The sequence below is a fragment of the Trachurus trachurus genome (genome assembly GCF_905171665.1).
Source record: "Trachurus trachurus genome assembly, chromosome: 12".
Lineage (NCBI taxonomy): Eukaryota > Metazoa > Chordata > Actinopteri > Carangiformes > Carangidae > Trachurus > Trachurus trachurus.
In genome coordinates, this window is record NC_139908.1 from 24,335,721 (window position 1) to 24,352,776 (window position 17,056).

The following is a 17,056-nucleotide window of genomic DNA, read 5'->3' on the forward strand; positions in this document are numbered from 1 at the left end:
CATCTTCTCCCAGAGAGAAACCACGGCCACAGAGAAAAAAACCTACCAGTAGTCCCTTTAAGAAGGATAATGAGAAGAAATGAAAATTGATTGTTTTACTTAAACAATACAGTATAACATTGTTACACAGAAATCAGAGTGTAGTGCAACAGTAAAAAAAAATATGAAAATAAAGAATCATCCAAATACACTTTGTGGAAAATTCCCAGTACCATCATACACGTGTATCACTATCCTCACAGCTGATGTTACTGACAGCATTGGTTGCAACAGGAAACTTATTTTGCTGTGACCCAGAAAAGCCTTTAAAAAAACAGTAACATAAAACTTTGGATGGTCACAGGATCAAAGAAGAGGAAGAAACCTCACCAAACCATACACATGACAGGAACAGCTGCAAAATGTTAAGGAGTAATTCAGTTTAACTTGGTCCTGATAAGGCTCAAAACTATTGTGGAATATGGATAAATGGTTGTATGTGGGAATTTGAGGAGTATTGTCTAATATGGATTAAGATACTTGGTCATGTTAGTGCTAGACTTGGCTGATCTCAGTGACTGAATCTGATCAATTAGCTTTTGTATTTTTTAAAGTCATTTTTTGTGTGTTTTGGTGTAAATACTGCTTTAATGATACATTATCACCATTACCTTCCTCTGTCTTTCTTCCCCTCAGCCGATGGAGAGACTCTCGATGCTGGCCTTCCACCCCGTGAAGATGCAGAGCTGCTACGAGAAGGTGGATGAGCTCAACCTGGAGGGGCTGCAGCAGAGGTTCGACGTCTCCAGCCCCTCCGTGTTTATCAGCAGATCTCAGATCCTCATGAGGGAGGTGAGGTGTCACAGCCCTTTTCCCAGGTTTAACAGAATGAATGAGCATGTACAAAGAAACAGCATTACATGGCAGACAGCCTGAAAACACTCCCTAGTCCTTAGCAAGACAGCACACACCAGCAGCCGGTCCCGCCTGTAGCCAAGTCTCTACTCCCACCTGCTGGACAAAAAGGATCTGACACTTTCTAAAGAAACTTGAGCTGAAGCTGTGTTCAAGTGCATCTGTATAACAAAGTTTTTGTTTTTTTTATAGCAAATGGACAACTCCGTGTACACATTCGAGCAGCTGCTGCACCAGTCTTTGGAGACCCAGGGAGAAGACGACCTGTGCAAGACCATCCAGAGATGCCAGGACAGAGTTCTGAAGGTGAAACAGACAAAATAAATATGATTTGTTCATTCATTTTTATTTGTTTATTTATAGGATCCCCATTAGCTGATGTCATGACATTAGCTATTCTTCCTGGGATCCCCACTGCAACTTAAAAAGAACATAGTACATGCTCACATTCATCCCTGTTACAGATCACTGCTCTAGTCTAACTACATTATTAGGTACAAAAAAATACATCATACATCACATTACATTACCACAACAGTTCAACCCAGAAATAATTCCTAGAATAAATTATTATACGTTATATATTTCTTATTCATTGAATTTACAATTTTTTAAATAGTCTATTACTACCTTTTTAAAAATGTGTTTTGAGGTAATATTTTTGATGTTATTAGGTAAATGTGTTCCATCCTATATTGGCTCTGTATATTACAGTATGTTTTAAAATGTTTGTTCTTGGTTTAGGTGTCAGTAAATTATCATATCTTGTTTCTCTGGTTGCATATTTGTTGACATTTCTGGTGAACAGAAATCTGAGAAATATTGTGGTTTTTTCAAATTTCTCATGAAAGTTGAGATTTAATTTTAGTCTGTCTTCAACCAGAAGCCATTATAAGTTCCGATGCATTTTTAAGTTATTTGCATGCAAATTGAGAGCAATCCTAGCTGCTTTGTTCTGTGCAATTTGAAGTTTTCTAATATCTTTAGTGGCTGCAGATGACCAAATAATAATAAGATAACATAGAGATGGGGGGGAACAGTGAAAGGAAGTGAAAGGAAAATAACTCTAAAAATAAGTTAGTGCTCTAACTATAGAGAAATAAACAGAGAATGAGGAATAATACTAGAAGATTAAGAATCAGTTCAGCTAACTCTAGTGGTACCTATGCAGGTGTTTTGCAGTTTTCTTCCTCCACCTGAAAACACTGAAGGTTATTTGAATTCCATTTGTAGTTGTCTCAGCTGTACGTCATTTTAAAATGCTGATGTTTTCTGTGCTCAGGCTTGATTTGGTCAAAGTAATTTAAATGACCCACAAGCAGAAATCTATCAGAGGTTCATTTACAGAGACAACATCTCATTTACATATCTCCAGGGAGGAATAGAAAATTCAGCAGAGGTGGATGAAAATGTTCACACATATAGTAAATACAGAATACAGCTGTTGAGTCACTGAGCTCTAGATACATTTCTACTCTCTCCCTGTCAGAAATACGACTACGACAGCAGCACCGTGCGCAAGAAGTTCTTCAGAGAAGCTCTGCTGCAGATCATCATCCCGTACATGCTCCAGCAGCTCTCGCCATCCTGCTCACCCGTGAGTAGCACCTTCAAAAACTCTGTTTGTCTTTCACAACACTTTTTTATTACAGCAATGTGACTTTTCCCACCCAATTAGGCCTAAATTAAGAATTGAGACATTTAAGTCTCAGTTAAGATTCAGAAACCTCCCCTATGAGGGTGGACAGAAAATCATAAGTTATGTCAACAGGCCTGATATCAGTGCTGCTAAAATTTGTAAGTGCATGTATCAATACAAAGATGCGTGGTATGTGGAATTAAGTACTTAGTATGTGTCCCTTCCCAGTGGATGATTCATCCCTTCCTGAAAACACATGCAGGGATGTCAAGTGATGAATGCAAACTGCAGGGATCAGAAAACATTAATGGAAATAAATGACACTGAGCAGAAACTCATTACTGTCCCCTCCCTCCCTCTCTCCCCAGGAGCTGCCGCGCTTCAAAGAACTGATATTCGAGGACTTCTCCCGTTTCTTGCTGGTGGAGAATATCTTCGAGGAGGTGGTGCTGCAGTCGGTCACCAAGGATATAATGATGGGTGAGTGCCAAGCAGAAAAAAAATGTTGTTGCCACAGCAGCAATGGTGGTTGTTAGCAAGAATTTGTCATTTACTGTAACTACATGCTTCTTAACCCTCCTGTTGTCCTTCTGGGTCAAATTAACCCAATCTGTTCCCTTCCTCCATCCTTCCGTCTTTCCTTCCTTTCTCCCATCCTACTTTCCACAACCCTTTTTCCCCTCCCTCCCTTCCTTCCTTTTTGACCCAATTGGCCCAATCTGTTCCCTTCCTCCTTCTGTCTTCCCTTCCTTTCTCCCTTCCTTCTTTCCTCCTTTTCCTTCGTCCTTCCTGCCTTCCTTCCTTCCCTTCGTCCTTACTTCTTCTTCCTTCCTCTTTTGATCCAATTGACCTGATCTGTTCCCTCCCTCCATCTGTCTTTCTTTCATTTTTCCCTACCTTCTTTCTCCCTTCTTCTTCCTTCCTTGAACGAATCTATTCCCTCCCTCCATTTTTCTTTTCTTCCTTTTTCCCTTTCTTCTTTCCAAAATCCTTTTTCCCTCCCTTCCTTCTTTCCCTTCATCCTTCCTTCTTCCTTTCTTTTTGACCCAATTGACCCAATCTGTTACCTCCCTCCTATCTTTCCTTCCTTTTCCCCTTCCTTCTTTCCTCCCATCTTTCCCTTTGTCCTTCCATCCTTCCTTCCTTGACCAAGGATTAAATTGAGATTTTGTTTCTTTGTTTCTTTGTTTCTTTCTGTGTCCAGCCGTGAAGGAGGCAGCTGTCCAGAGGAGACACAACCTGTTCAGGGACAGCATCGTTCTCACGAACAGTGACCCCAACCTGCACCTGCTGGGAGAATCCCCCTCTGTGGACTGGGCCTCCAAGTTCGGGGAGGATGAACCGGAAGGCGAGCTTGAAGGCGGCATGAGAGGAGGATCCATCGGGAAAAGACGTAGGCAAGTGGTGTCCATGATCCAGATGGACGGGGTTCCTCTGGCCTACGAGTCGTGTCTGGAGGTTCCCGGGGTGGATCTCATCCCGGAGGAGAGCGCCGAGGTCTCGGGGGAGAAAACGGAGGACGAAGAAGAGGATGAGGAGAACCCTGAGGATCCCAAGTCTCCTGACAGCGTGACTCATATCAGGGACCTAATTAACCCGATGGTGGAGGTGGAGCCGGAGACGGACGAAGAAGAGAGCGACGTGATCAGGACGGAGCCGACCAGCGGCCGCATCATCGTGGACGACGGGCTGCAGGAGGAGGTCACGCACGTCACCACCATAGTAGCAGATCCCAGCAAATCTCCAAGTGCCAAGATGTCCCCGCAGACAATGCTGCAGCACCTGATGGGAAGCAAGAAGGAAGCTCACAGCGAGGAGACGGAGACGGAGACGGCGGCACAGGAGGACGACAGCGAGCGGGTGGCCGAGGGCTCGGCGACAGAGTCGGATTCCGAGTTGTCGTCGCGGTCGCTACCGGCTACAGAGTCCGGCTCGCGCAACGACAGCGGTTTCCAGTCGCCGACCCAGGACAAGTCGGAGGAGGGCAAAGCCCCGCTGATCACTAACGGTCTGAACGGAGAGAAGAAAATCATTGACCCAGTGGAAGTGGAGGTGATTTTAGCGTGAGAAGACTGTGGACAAAATTGAAAACATCAGCGTGTGTGTGATATGTAACGGGAGAGCGGTGGAGTGGATTTTGATTGGATCTAAAGGTAATTCAAAGCGTTGCCTTGGCTTTATTATTGTTGATATTGCACGCCAACCAAAACCAGCTTTGCCTTCCTCCCCTGGACTTTGAGACATCTCAGTGGTGAATGGTTCGTCTCTATGCAGCTTAATGAATCTCTACATCTTTTGTATATGACACTGACTTCTACATATCTGATTTATATAAACAAGGCTCCTTCGTGTATATACCAACAGGCTGAGAATCCATCACAGTGAGGGACAAACACTAAACAACGTGTGTGATGTGAAGAGCGGAAATCCGGCCTGTGTTTCTATTAATTTGTCTCACTCAATTGTGCCTTTAACTCTAATGCAGGTGAATGATCACAGCCTCTACCTGGGCAGCAGGGGGTGCTATAATCAATCTTTACAGGTTTCTGGATTTCTATGTTTGTTTTAACTACTATATTTAGTCAAACATTGCTATCTATTTTTGTAAAATGTATTTTTTTAAATATGTAATTTCATTTCCTATATTTGCAAATGGCCTTTACGTTTCAACACAGACTGTCAGGGAATGATTATTTCTTCCTCAATGATTTTAAAGGTAAGATGTTTTCTTTTCTCTTTTTTGACCGGATCTAACGCATCGTTTCTTGTGAAGATGATCAAGATATATACGTTGTGTTGAATCACAGAAGCCAGTGACTCCTCTTCTATTTAAAATCTGTTTTATTTCATTCACCTCCTCTGAGAAAAAGGAGCAGTTCACCCAAAGTCACATAATGTGGTGTCAAGCTGTACAGATGTTTGGTTTCATGTGACAGTGATAAACTGCCCTTTACAAGAGTCTAATGTCCTGTATCAGTGACTGTATCACTGATATTTATCCTTCCTGATGAAAGTGTTTTCATAAAAGAGGTTTGATAAACTCTAAATATCAGGCTTTAATTCCTAAAATAAACAAGTCTGGAACTGCTTCATTTTAAGGTTGTCAAATTAACTAATAATTTAAAAATGTTTCCTGGAACCAACTATTTAATATTAAATAGAAATGTACAGCAGAGTACAGACATAAGATGAATGTTGTTTTCAGCTGTTTCACAATTTGCATCAAGAGCTTAAAATCAGATATTTTGTATTATATATATATATTAATAGCTAAAATCAGAAATGACAAATTGTCTTTACAAGTCTGCACAACAGATGGCAGCCTCTGGCCATGCAACATTAATATAGACTGAAATAATAATAAATAAAATCAAAAAAATATTTTCAATTGCTCAAAGAGGAAAAATAAAAGATTTAAGAATGAATGATAGATGGATGGAGGAGGGGTCGCTCTACAGAGATGAAGATGTGACAGAGGTACCAGTAGTAGAATTACAGAGTAGAGACAGACTAATGTTAAGTAAATGAATACATGCTATAATTGTATGCCTCCCAATGTCACAGACCTGTCCAGGAAACTTCCTATAAATCTTTATTTACATTTGTTTTTTGTAAAAAGTATAGAAACGATCGGACCTGCCACATTTTTGTTGTCAGCATCATAATGGATGAATTGTTTTAACTTCGATATGTAGTTGACAGACCAAGCTCCAGTTTAATGTTCAATGTTGACAGTGGTTGCAAATCTCTGTCATGTCTATTGCCACTGCATCCGAGGCACATTGTGAGTTTGCTGCCATTGTTACCAACAGAGAACCATTGACAGTCACCGTCTCCTGTTATTTATTATAAAGCCTGTTCTGTGTGGTGTGTCAACATGCAGGTGTCAACAGCTCAACTTTGTCTTCTTGAAATATAAATATATATATTAAAAAATATATGGATGAAAAAAAAAGTATTTCACTTTTATTCTTTATTTTATCATCAACTTTCTTTTGAGATATTCTTCATTCACAAAAATACAACAGTAAACAAACTCAAATGATCAGGATCAGTTACAAAAATAGTTGGACAGAGGAGCACATTTCATTAGAAAATATCTGAAAGAGTCAGTTTACAAGGCAGGTTTGTGGTTGGTCAGCGACAGAACCACACGATCTCCTCTCACTCTCCTGGTTTACACGTGATTATGACTTCAAGATGACACACGAGGGCAGTTTACAGGCTGAACATGACTCAGTTCCTCAAACTGGCAAATTAGTCTCATGACTTGTGACTGAAAAGCTCTGTGCAGAGTGCAAGTCTCTTTTTAGGTTTCTCTCCAAAGTAGTGCAAGATTGAAATTCAAATCTCAACGCTGTAAAAATATTGGTTCCATCCCACAAAATGTTGATTTTTTTAAGTAGTAAAAAGTGTCAGGTTTTTTTTTTTTCCTTTTACTGATGAGACATGTCAGAATGATCAGTAGTGTCTTAATATATACAGTAAATTTCTGTAGTTGTTTTTAAACATCTGTCTGTGCTGAACAGGACAATTTAACATTATGGAAACAGTAGGTAGAAAGACTTCCCATTCAACTGCATTTCTACTTTTCCAATCCTTGGATAGTCTTTTAGGATAAATAAACAAAAGAGATAAAGCAAGAAGCACGCCTCACCTTGGAGACTAGAACTTTTTTCATATGCATTAGTGAAGTCTCTCAGATTGTTTGCTGTTTTCGAAGAGAAACTTCAGCAATGTCTTTTTAAACACAAAAGAACCAGCTCATGAATCACTACATTACACATATTATCCTCCATGTTGTCAGAGACAAATGTTAAACATTTGTACGCCCTGTTGAAGTGTTTAAACATTAACAGTCTCAGAGAGAATCAGGTTTTGAAACTGGTGACGGGTCAAGACCCAGATCAATTTCATGCAACACTGAAGTGTTACACAGCTCAGCACTGAAATCATAGAGTTCCCCTTTTCATGCTCCCAAGTGTTAGAAGTTCACAAATGATGTGCTGAGAACGACGGAACATGAAGAAATTAGACAAGTGGTTTCCCATTTAGTATCCAGAGCATGTGATCCTTTAAACACACGGAGGAAAAGCACCCTCTCTCCTCTCTCTGTGACTCAACTGTCCACACCATCAGGTTTGACCCAACAGAGGAAATGAGATGAAATAACCGAGGACAGAGCCCACGATGACCCCGAGGAAGATCCAGGTGTTGTAGGACATGACACACAGCATCAGCATGTAGCCCAGAGTCACCTGCAGGATGTGGAGGACTGTCTGGATACAGTGCAGCAACCAGCTGAGGAGGAGGAACCATGGGAATATGAGTTAGATCCAAATGAGAGGGTCAATTCTGTGCAAAATATTACTGAACAAGATTCATACAGCAGGTCAGAGAGTCAGCTCCCTTATTGTTTTGGGTTATGGATCAATATGACAGTATAGGTGATATTTAATGGAGACAGTCAGTCACTAAGGAATAAATATATCATAAATGGAGGCATATGAACAAACCCTACAAATACATCAACCTAAAAAACTAATACACAGCTACAATAGAGTACAGTGGGACTGCTGACAGCAATAGAGCAGCTCAAGTGATGAATCTGTGGAGAAATCACTGAGCTCTGTTTGCTTCAATCAAAAGGTTGAGAAAGAGCTAAGAAAACAGCTTTCAGGATTTTTCTTAACTGCACTGTTTAGTTAGTAGCAGTTTATTTCGGACATGCAAAAAAGAAATAAATAGAACACATGAAAAATAATACACAATGATTGGATTTTTCATATCCGAAAAGGATAAGGATCTGCTTCCTGAGTGTTTTATTCAGCTTGATTATATTTCACCAAGGTACTGACCTGTTCCTGTTGTTTGGAGCTGGAGGGTGTGACTGTATGGGGGTCAGTGAGGATTCAGACGGGCTGCTCTCCAGCACAGAGATGCTCTCCTGGGAGGAGGGTAAGGCGGTGGCGTCCGGACACTGATCCTGGGCCAGCTTGGAGCCGTTTCCCAGCCAAACCCTCCACACTTTGAGCACCTCGTAGAAAACAGTCAGCAGCAAGACCACCAGCACCGACAGCACCATCCCTGGAGACACAGACACTCTGCGTCAAACACTCTCACTTAAAGGAATAGTTCCACATTTTTTATGACGCTAAAACCAAAACCAACTAGTTTAGCTTAGCTTAGCTTAGCATAAAGACTGGAGACAGGTAACAACATCCACCTACCAGCATCTCTAAAGCTAAAGCATTGGTGGCTCCTTCTTACAGGAGGTGAAGGCATACTGATAATACACTGGGGAATATTGTTGGACAGTTTCAGCTCAACACAGATGGTACAATATACCAGTATATAATGTGCAGTGCATGTGGCCCACTGAATCTAAAAATCTAAAAGAAACAACTAAAAAAAACAAAAAACGCAGTATATATTATGGCTGGATATCAAGTTAGTCTCAATGCCTTTCAGTACAGATTGAATTGTGTCTTACTGAGTAATGGAAACTCCCAAATAAATAATGCTGGGGTCTGAGCTCAATCATAACTTAGTTAATTTGGCTAAATTAGCTAATGTCATTGAGGCTGGCACAAAAGGAAGAACAGTTGATTGTTTATCACATCAGAAACTATTCAGAGTATTTTGTCACATGATGACAAGCACATTGAGTTTATGCTTGCCATATGAAATGTGCTATATAAATAAAATTGACATTGACATGATGGAAAATAGTTTTTTAGTAGTAGCTTCATCCTGTAGAGTTTTAAATTAAACAAATATGGTAATGGAATATTTAAAGAAGTCATCTTATACTGTATCTTGATATTTGTCTCAGTTTGGCGCTGACACTGTGCAGACCAGCTGACAAGTGAGAAAGGGATTCGTTCCTGACGTAGTTTGAGAGGTTTCGTGAATGTTCTGCTGAGAAACCTTGACACTAGACACAAGAGTAGCCACAACACTATTTGTATCCAGCTAAGTGTTAGGAGTCTAAACTGCTGCTCTCCACAAAGTGAAAGTTTCCAGCATTGTCTCTCAAGCCTACGGGCTGTAAACATACGTTAAGTGGCTGCTCAGGTTTGACGTGACATTACAGAAACTTTACATAGCAATCGGGAAACATAGATGCTGGCACACCTCCATGGTATGTCACGTATGCTACGACCAACCCGACTTGTTCTATAAGTTGGGTTGGTCCCTCTGAGGCAGAGGTGCTGTTTGTGTCTTAGCCTACCTGCTGGTCCATGCACATCCCAGAAGTCAAAGAGCAGCGTCACGCTGCTTGACACCCCAAAAGTCATCTAAAGGAAAAAAAGAAAGAAAACGATTAAAACCTCCACACAGCCGAGAGACGTTCACTACTTCACTGCTGCTGAGACATTTGTGATGGTGAATAACTGATACAGAAACAGGTGTTACAACAATGCCGACCTCAGTCCTCTTTCCCAACAAGATCGGTTATCCAAGACCTTATTTTCTGCCAGCCTGACTCTTTGTCTCAGATTACACATTTGTGCAACCTTTCCTCCCTCCAGTGGCGTGCACAGACTTTTTGAAGGGCAGGGGCGAAAAGAAAAAAAAGGGCACATACAGTACAACACTTCCTTGCCACTGAAACGGGCACTTTAGCACATGCACACCACTGCCTCTCTCTTTTACAGACACCAAACCCTCACAAGAATAAAATGAACTTCCTCATACAAATATTTACACCTCATAATAAGATACAGGCAAAAGACAAGATCTGATCAAATAGAGCTTCAAGGAACGGGCAGAGGCAACCCAGCACTCGTCTTGTAGAAAATTCTTCATATCTGGGTGTAAAATTATTATTCTTTCTTATGCTGACCTCAAAACCTCCTCTGTTCAACATATAATCATGTTCCTTAAACACAGAACAATATAATTTACAATGTTACATAGAAACATCTATTCAGCTGATTTTGCCTCACAATTACAGGAAGTGCTGTCCCACAAAAGCACCCTCTGTTCTGCCCTGCTGCTGTAGATGTGACTGACAGAGGAATGTACTGTTTTTGTGCATGTCTGTGTGTGTGTGTGTGTGTGTGTGTGTGTGTGTGTGTGTGTGTCAGCTGCCCAGTTCCTGCCAGACTCTCATCACCTCATCCCTGCAAAGTCACCAGCTGCCCATGCATGACTGTGTCTCGCCAGCTACACAATGTTGTAGGTCTAATTGGAGTCTGCCATGATGTCTGTGTCGATGCTGCAACAATTGCTGATGAATCTCCATATTCCGAGTCATTATTAAAGTATTTATCAATGATCCATCAATCATTCACTTAGAAAGCAAAACTCACTTATTGTGAGGAGAGTAATTCTCCACATTCTCAACATAAGTGACATTTCTCTCAGTTATAAGAAAAGTGCTGCAGTAACCAATGACATGAAGGTATAAATAAAGGGAGGAAGCACTAAGTTGTGAGAGGCCCCCCTGGTTTTCAGGTCTCAGCCAGGTGCATATTGTTTAAGCAACATGTCATAGTACAATGTCACTAAAAGGTCAAAACCATAATAGGATAATTGCAACGTGGCTCTTATTTTCTAAAGCGTTGGTCCTCATTTCCATCATAATAATAACATTGCACTGACTGTGTTAATTGCTGGTTTTGGCAGTGACATCAGTAAAATGACATCCTGCAGGAAAGAAATGACAGTCAGATGATCCAACAGCTTGTAAAACCCCTTCATCAAGATTAGTTTGGATGTGAGGCAGTATAGGCTAACAAACAAAGAGCCACACTTGAGTCACTGGAAACTGGAAACAGTGATATCATTTAGCTTTCACCTCAGGTGTCTCTCCTCAGCACAGTGTCTAAAACCTGTTGGTGTCTTTTTAGTAATGTCTTGATACTCCCAAATCTTAGCTGTTATCTTAATGTTATTATTGGAAATGGCAACTACATTTATAAATAATATCTAATGAGAGCTGGAATAGAGGAAGAACTGGTTCTCTAGAGTTGTGAAAGTTATGACCTTCATGTCACCTTACTGTATGTGGTATTAGTTCCTATATCTGGTATATAAATCTGGTTCTTTTGACCCATTAGAAGTAACATTTTAAAAAAAAGGCAACTGTTTTTATTGTTAACTGATGTATAACCATTGACTTGTTATTGGACTTTATTCTAAACATTGAAGTAAGAAAAAGGGGAACAAAAGCATCAGCCAACATATCAGAGTCTGAGTGAATCATTTGGATTACATACAGTAATCTATGCTGAAGGAGGAGAGGGGAGAAGTTTAAAAATATGTATACCTATTCGCTCTTTTCTGGGTCTAAGAGGTGTAGTTATGGTAAATATAGAGAACAGAGTTATTTGAGGAATTTTGTGAACAATGAAAGTCAAGTGTAGTTTATGCAAGTCAAGTCTGCCTGAGCATTGTGAGCTTATCTCAAGAAACTAACTCAGGTTAGTGTTGAGACCACAAACTGAGACCACTGTTTCCATGACAAACACTCTGTGTCCTCTCAAAAGCCTCTATGTGTGTTTCTTGCATGTTAAACTAACCCTTTGACCCACATGGACTTTACATTCATTGCAAGTTCTCAATGCATTTCATAACTTTTTTAGATGATTTACCAAACTTCCAAAACTCTTGGTGTCAGCATTTTAAAAACCAGAGCCTTCTACTACAACTAGCCTATAAAATGTTTCAAGTGAAATAAAGCATTATTTTATTCAAAGAAAATGCACATACAGGCACTGAGTCGATACAATGTTTTCAAAAAAACATTGAATGCAATAAAAAGTCAGTTGAATTCAAATAACGTAAATATTAATATTATAGTAGATGCATGACATGTGAAGTTTATTTGAGTTCATTGAGTTGCTATCGTACCTTCTTAGAGATCATATAGTAGCTAAAGCTTTTACTAACATGCAAATCACTTTTAATGTCAATGCAAATTGGCCGTGTTTGACTAAAGCGATTAAAGAGGCCTTTTATAACAAGCTTGTTTTGCTCACAGGTCCTCTGGAGCTGTGACAGGTCGCTCCAGAGTCACAGCCAACAAACCTGCTCCAAACTGGCTGCACCGCCTAACTGGGTCAAACCCGAGCAAGTCGTCCAAGTCCTTCTCTGTTGGCCAACTCCCTACACAGTGACTGTCTATCACAAGTTGTCCTCTCGCTGACTCGCTCACATCGACAATGCTACACAAACAGCTGTGTAGGTGCTGCAGTGACAGTATTTAAAATGCGCAACTTACCTGCATCTTGGTGAAGTTGATGAGCGGAGATTAACGACACAGTTTCTGCAGCTACTCGCTCGTGCTCCCCATCACACAGCTGCCGTTCACCGCGCGGGCTGGAGCTGCCGCTGGCACGAGCCTCCTGTCCGGTCGTATCACCACCTCGGTAACCGTGGCCAGAGACCTGAGACCCGTCCTGCAGACTGAGCTCAACAGCCGCTACACGACCGACCGCGTGACTTCAGACAATAAAGCGAGGGCTGACGGTTAGTGGAGTTTTTTACCCGCAGCTGGACACAAAGGACCAGTGTGGTAATAGTAGCTCTACACGGTGATTTGAATCATGCTCCTGCTACCCGGAAGCCCAAATGCTTTCCCAGCATCGAGCAGGGTGGATACATGTGATGAGAAGTTACATTACAGCCCGTATATAACGAGCATTGTCTGAGGAATGTAGTCGGCGGACATTTTTCAACATGGTAGTGCGCATGCGTGGTTTGGGGTACGTGATGTACGGACGGAGACAGCCGAAGTGACTCGAAGCTTATTGGCTACTGAAGTGTCAAGACCAAGAGAGACTGGGAAATCTAGGCTACATAATAAACACGTACTAGGTCAAAAAAAATATTTTTATTTTTTTCATTCCGATATGTGGTATTGTCTGTATTATTCAACAAAGAGCTGTCATCCAATTGTGACATCTGTGGCAACATGTACGGTTACTTTTTTTTTTTTTGCTCTGCTCTTTAAATTGCAAACTGCAAACTGCAAACATGAATCATTCTTTTGATGGTCTCTGTGTTTGTCAGTTTAGCCTGTGCTAAATGCAATCACTGCAGTTTCTATCAATATGTATCAAGTGCACTGCTGCAGCCTCCTGCAATCTCAGCTTCAGCAAACATCTTTATCCCAGCCTTCTTTACTAACTGGTTACACCTGAAGCTGACTGCACTTTTCAATACATGCAACCACGAGCTTGCCAACTGTGTTTCTAAATATACAGTACATGTCATGGTTCAGATTATTGACCCTTTACACTTAGATCTGGCTCTTGCCCAATTGCGTGCATGTTGCCTTGTTGAAAGGTGCCACACAACATTTCCTGTTATATAACACTCCCATGTGAAAACCACAAAACTGACTCATCATAAACAACACAGATGCATGTCATATAATTTTATTGTTATACTGTACAGTACAACTTTGATTCCGCACTGCAAGTTGAAATATTACATTTACTGGTTGAGGTGCTACCATTAGTATCTGCATACTGCACCTGTAAACAGTTTACAAGTAGAAAAATACAAAACCAGACACCACTCATCATTATATGTGAGGAGGGGAGGATGAAATAAAAGTGGGGCTTCATACTGTAAAGCTATTGTACCTTTTGGTGGAAAAGAATTCAACAGAATCAGGGTTGATAAAGGCAGCATGAAATTACTTCAGGGAACCAAGCTGCTGCTGCTGCCGCATTGTTCATGAAGATGAGAGGAATTGCACATATTGTCTAAAATAAGTATAGAAAAAAAAGTTCAACAGGTCCAAAAGTCCAGTGTCCTCGCTGTTTTTTAAAAGCTACATTTGTATACATCAAGTGCATTCAGCACAGTCCACAGGAGGCGGGACAGGAAGAGCTGCGGGAGCACATCCTGATGTCCTCCCTGACAGAGAAGAGGGGAGGTGGGAATCCAGACTGTTTAAGGCATGCAGTCACAATAATAGAGCCATAATACCATTGTTTGGGATGAGTGCTAGATTTCTAAGGTTGAAAGCAGTTTGTCTGTGAACATTTCTGAATCCTTAACAACACGTGGCGACATCTTCTGCAGTCAGGAGAAAACACGTTTGTTTTTTTCTTTCTTCACAGGTTTGAATTGAGATTGTACTTAAATGTGTTATAATAAGACGAACACAGCGACAGTCACACGAACATTCAGTACAGCAATTGTGCTTAAGATTTTCAGTGGTATTGTTTTCCCCACAGGAAAGTGACAGCAAATGTGTGCTGAAGGTTTTTCAACACCGTTGGGGCTGCAGCCTGTGTGACAGGGTGTAAATCATCTTTATAGAATTATTTTCTGTCATCAATATTTTCACATAATAAGACGAGAAGAAGTGTATGCAAAGTCAGATACAAACTGAACTGATGCTCGAAACAATGAACTGTTTTGCATTACAGGACCAGTTTTTCTATGTGCAAAACAAAAACTACAGTAAATATTTTTTGTTGATAAATAAATTTGCAGTTTGATACATGATAGGATCACTATATGATTACACTATAAATGATCACCCAGCCCTTTGTACACAGGCAAAGAAACACCCCCCAACAGACAATGTTACATACTGAATCACGACTCTATTTGAGTAGGTTAGCATCATCCAAACAAACAATATTTTACACTCATACTTTCATACACACATGTACAGTAGATGTGCACACTCACAGAAACCCATGCATTCGAACTTTCTTCCCACTGATGCGACACAAAAAAGAAAATTAAGGCAACAAAGAGGAGGAAAACCACACACAATCTCTTCCCTACTCACACTGAAAAGATGACACGAAACACGTTAAAACACACATCTTAACCCTCGATTTATCAGTTTCTGCTCAACAGACGTGCGAAAGACAATAAAATGGCCTCAGCTGGTGCGTTGCAGAAGCAGGGACTCAGTAAAGCGCTTCAGTTGGTACCAGCCATGACCACAAGAGGGCAGAGACAGACTGCGTCGGTTCTGCAGTCCTGCATCCTGCTGCAGGAAAAATGAGTCTCACTTGCAGGTAAAGCTGTCCCCTGAATACAAAACTGGCCTCAGAGCAGAACCTCTCAGTTATACGAGTCAGAACAGAGAGGCAGCACAGACATTCAGAGCATGTGCTCCTCTATGTGTGGGATTTTACATTTTTATATGAATTTCAAATCTTATATGGACAGAACTTCTTTTTTTAATTCATTGGTTAATTTATTAACGATCCAAATAGCTAAAAATGTTTTAAAATGTGTTAAAAGTATTGTCTTTGTTTTTTGAGTTACCCGTGTTTCAAATCACAGAACTGAGAGGTTTTCCCCAAAGACATTATTTCTCTTTAAATCCCCTGTGTACAGGATTAAAAACCACGAACACGACTTTGAAAGTAGATCAAGAACAGATGCTGCACACAGTGGTTCTCATTTGTTTCACAGACAGAACAGGACGTGTGCCTGTGCACTCTCCTCTTGATACCCAGCATGAAGACAGCTCTGCCCTGCTGATGATGATGAGGACACACACTCAGATGCAGTTGACCCACAACAACAACAACAGCAACAACAACAAGTGCACAAAAAGGTTTGACACCACACACAAAAGGCTAACGTTTGGTCTGGTCAAACCGGTGCCTTCAGCCGGCCATGGTCACGTTCAAGGCATCACAGATGCAACAATCAATTTGAAAAACAAAAACAAAACAGACTGCCCCTACTACCCTGCCTCCAGAAGGAAACAAGTCCTATCACCGAATGTTCACAACGCTGTGTGACAATCCAAAATACTTCTTTTAGGCACAGTGATATTCACCCACTCTGTCTGACATGACCTGCAGGGACATGAGGTGAAAGTAAAATTCTTATATCCGATATAAGATAATGATCCCTTTTTTAATTATCTGAGGACAAAGAAAAAAAAAAGGGAGGGGTGTTACTGTCCATCTTCTTTCACCCAGCACGTCTGATTGTCCTGATTTGTCGAGAGGCCGTCGCAGACAGGGTGTGGGTGGGCGTGGCCACGATGTCTCATCACCTGCCTCTTCTCTACTGTCTACTGCTGAAACTGGAGTTGGCGCTACTGCAGCTTTCCTCATAAGAAGGTGGGGGCTCTGAAACACACAAACAAGGGTCAATAATAGTGAGTCAGTGAGTATCTGTTATACAGAGTGTGATTCATGCACCCATCTGTTCATACGTCAACCACTACCGTGCTGGCCAAATACAGCACATAAATAATACAATATGTTTTTATCTTGTGTCCACTAGGTCAACATTATTCATGTAACCTGGCCTGAATGTGATTTTGACCTTTCACAGATTTGTTAGGAAACAATAAATGTGGATTTCTGTGGTAACTAGATATTGATTTACTATAGGTCTGTCATAATTAAATACAGTAAAGACCGAAGCAACCACATTTAATGAACTCACATCTATTCTAGAGTGTCACTAGTTTAGCAGTAATTTGTGTGGAGGTATCTGCAGTGACAGGTCATCCTTAACTTGATTTCATTTGAATTTTAAATGTGGTTATCTTCATTAACTCGGAAGCCGGGC

At 40.9% G+C, this 17,056-nt stretch overlaps 3 protein-coding genes across 3 annotated transcripts in view; 1 reads left to right on the top strand and 2 right to left on the bottom strand.

Moving 5' to 3' along the window:
* niban2a (niban apoptosis regulator 2a) overlaps positions 1–4,600 on the top strand; it is a gene marked incomplete at its 3' end in the record, with an annotated part of 31,183 nt that extends 26,583 nt beyond the window's left edge. Inside the window, exons 10-14 of the mRNA XM_083984147.1 lie at positions 676–831; positions 1,087–1,200; positions 2,384–2,491; positions 2,902–3,013; positions 3,738–4,600. Coding sequence (XP_083840273.1) covers positions 676–831; positions 1,087–1,200; positions 2,384–2,491; positions 2,902–3,013; positions 3,738–4,600 — 1,353 coding nt within the window. The remainder of the gene's footprint in view (positions 1–675; positions 832–1,086; positions 1,201–2,383; positions 2,492–2,901; positions 3,014–3,737) is intronic.
* Positions 4,601–6,522: 1,922 nt separating this feature from the next.
* On the bottom strand, positions 6,523–13,175 carry slc31a2 (solute carrier family 31 member 2). Its single transcript, XM_083983094.1, has 4 exons — positions 12,765–13,175; positions 9,768–9,834; positions 8,392–8,620; positions 6,523–7,834 (listed from the first exon to the last, which is right to left on the bottom strand). The coding sequence occupies exons 1-4, from the start codon at positions 12,768–12,770 to the stop codon at positions 7,669–7,671; spliced, it is 468 nt and encodes a 155-aa protein (XP_083839220.1). The 5' UTR covers positions 12,771–13,175; the 3' UTR covers positions 6,523–7,668.
* A 775-nt stretch (positions 13,176–13,950) lies between these two features.
* arrdc1b (arrestin domain containing 1b) overlaps positions 13,951–17,056 on the bottom strand; it is a 47,675-nt gene continuing 44,569 nt past the window's right edge. The window contains exon 8 of the mRNA XM_083984148.1: positions 13,951–16,608. Within this exon, the coding sequence (XP_083840274.1) occupies positions 16,544–16,608 (65 nt within the window). The 3' untranslated portion in view covers positions 13,951–16,543. The remainder of the gene's footprint in view (positions 16,609–17,056) is intronic.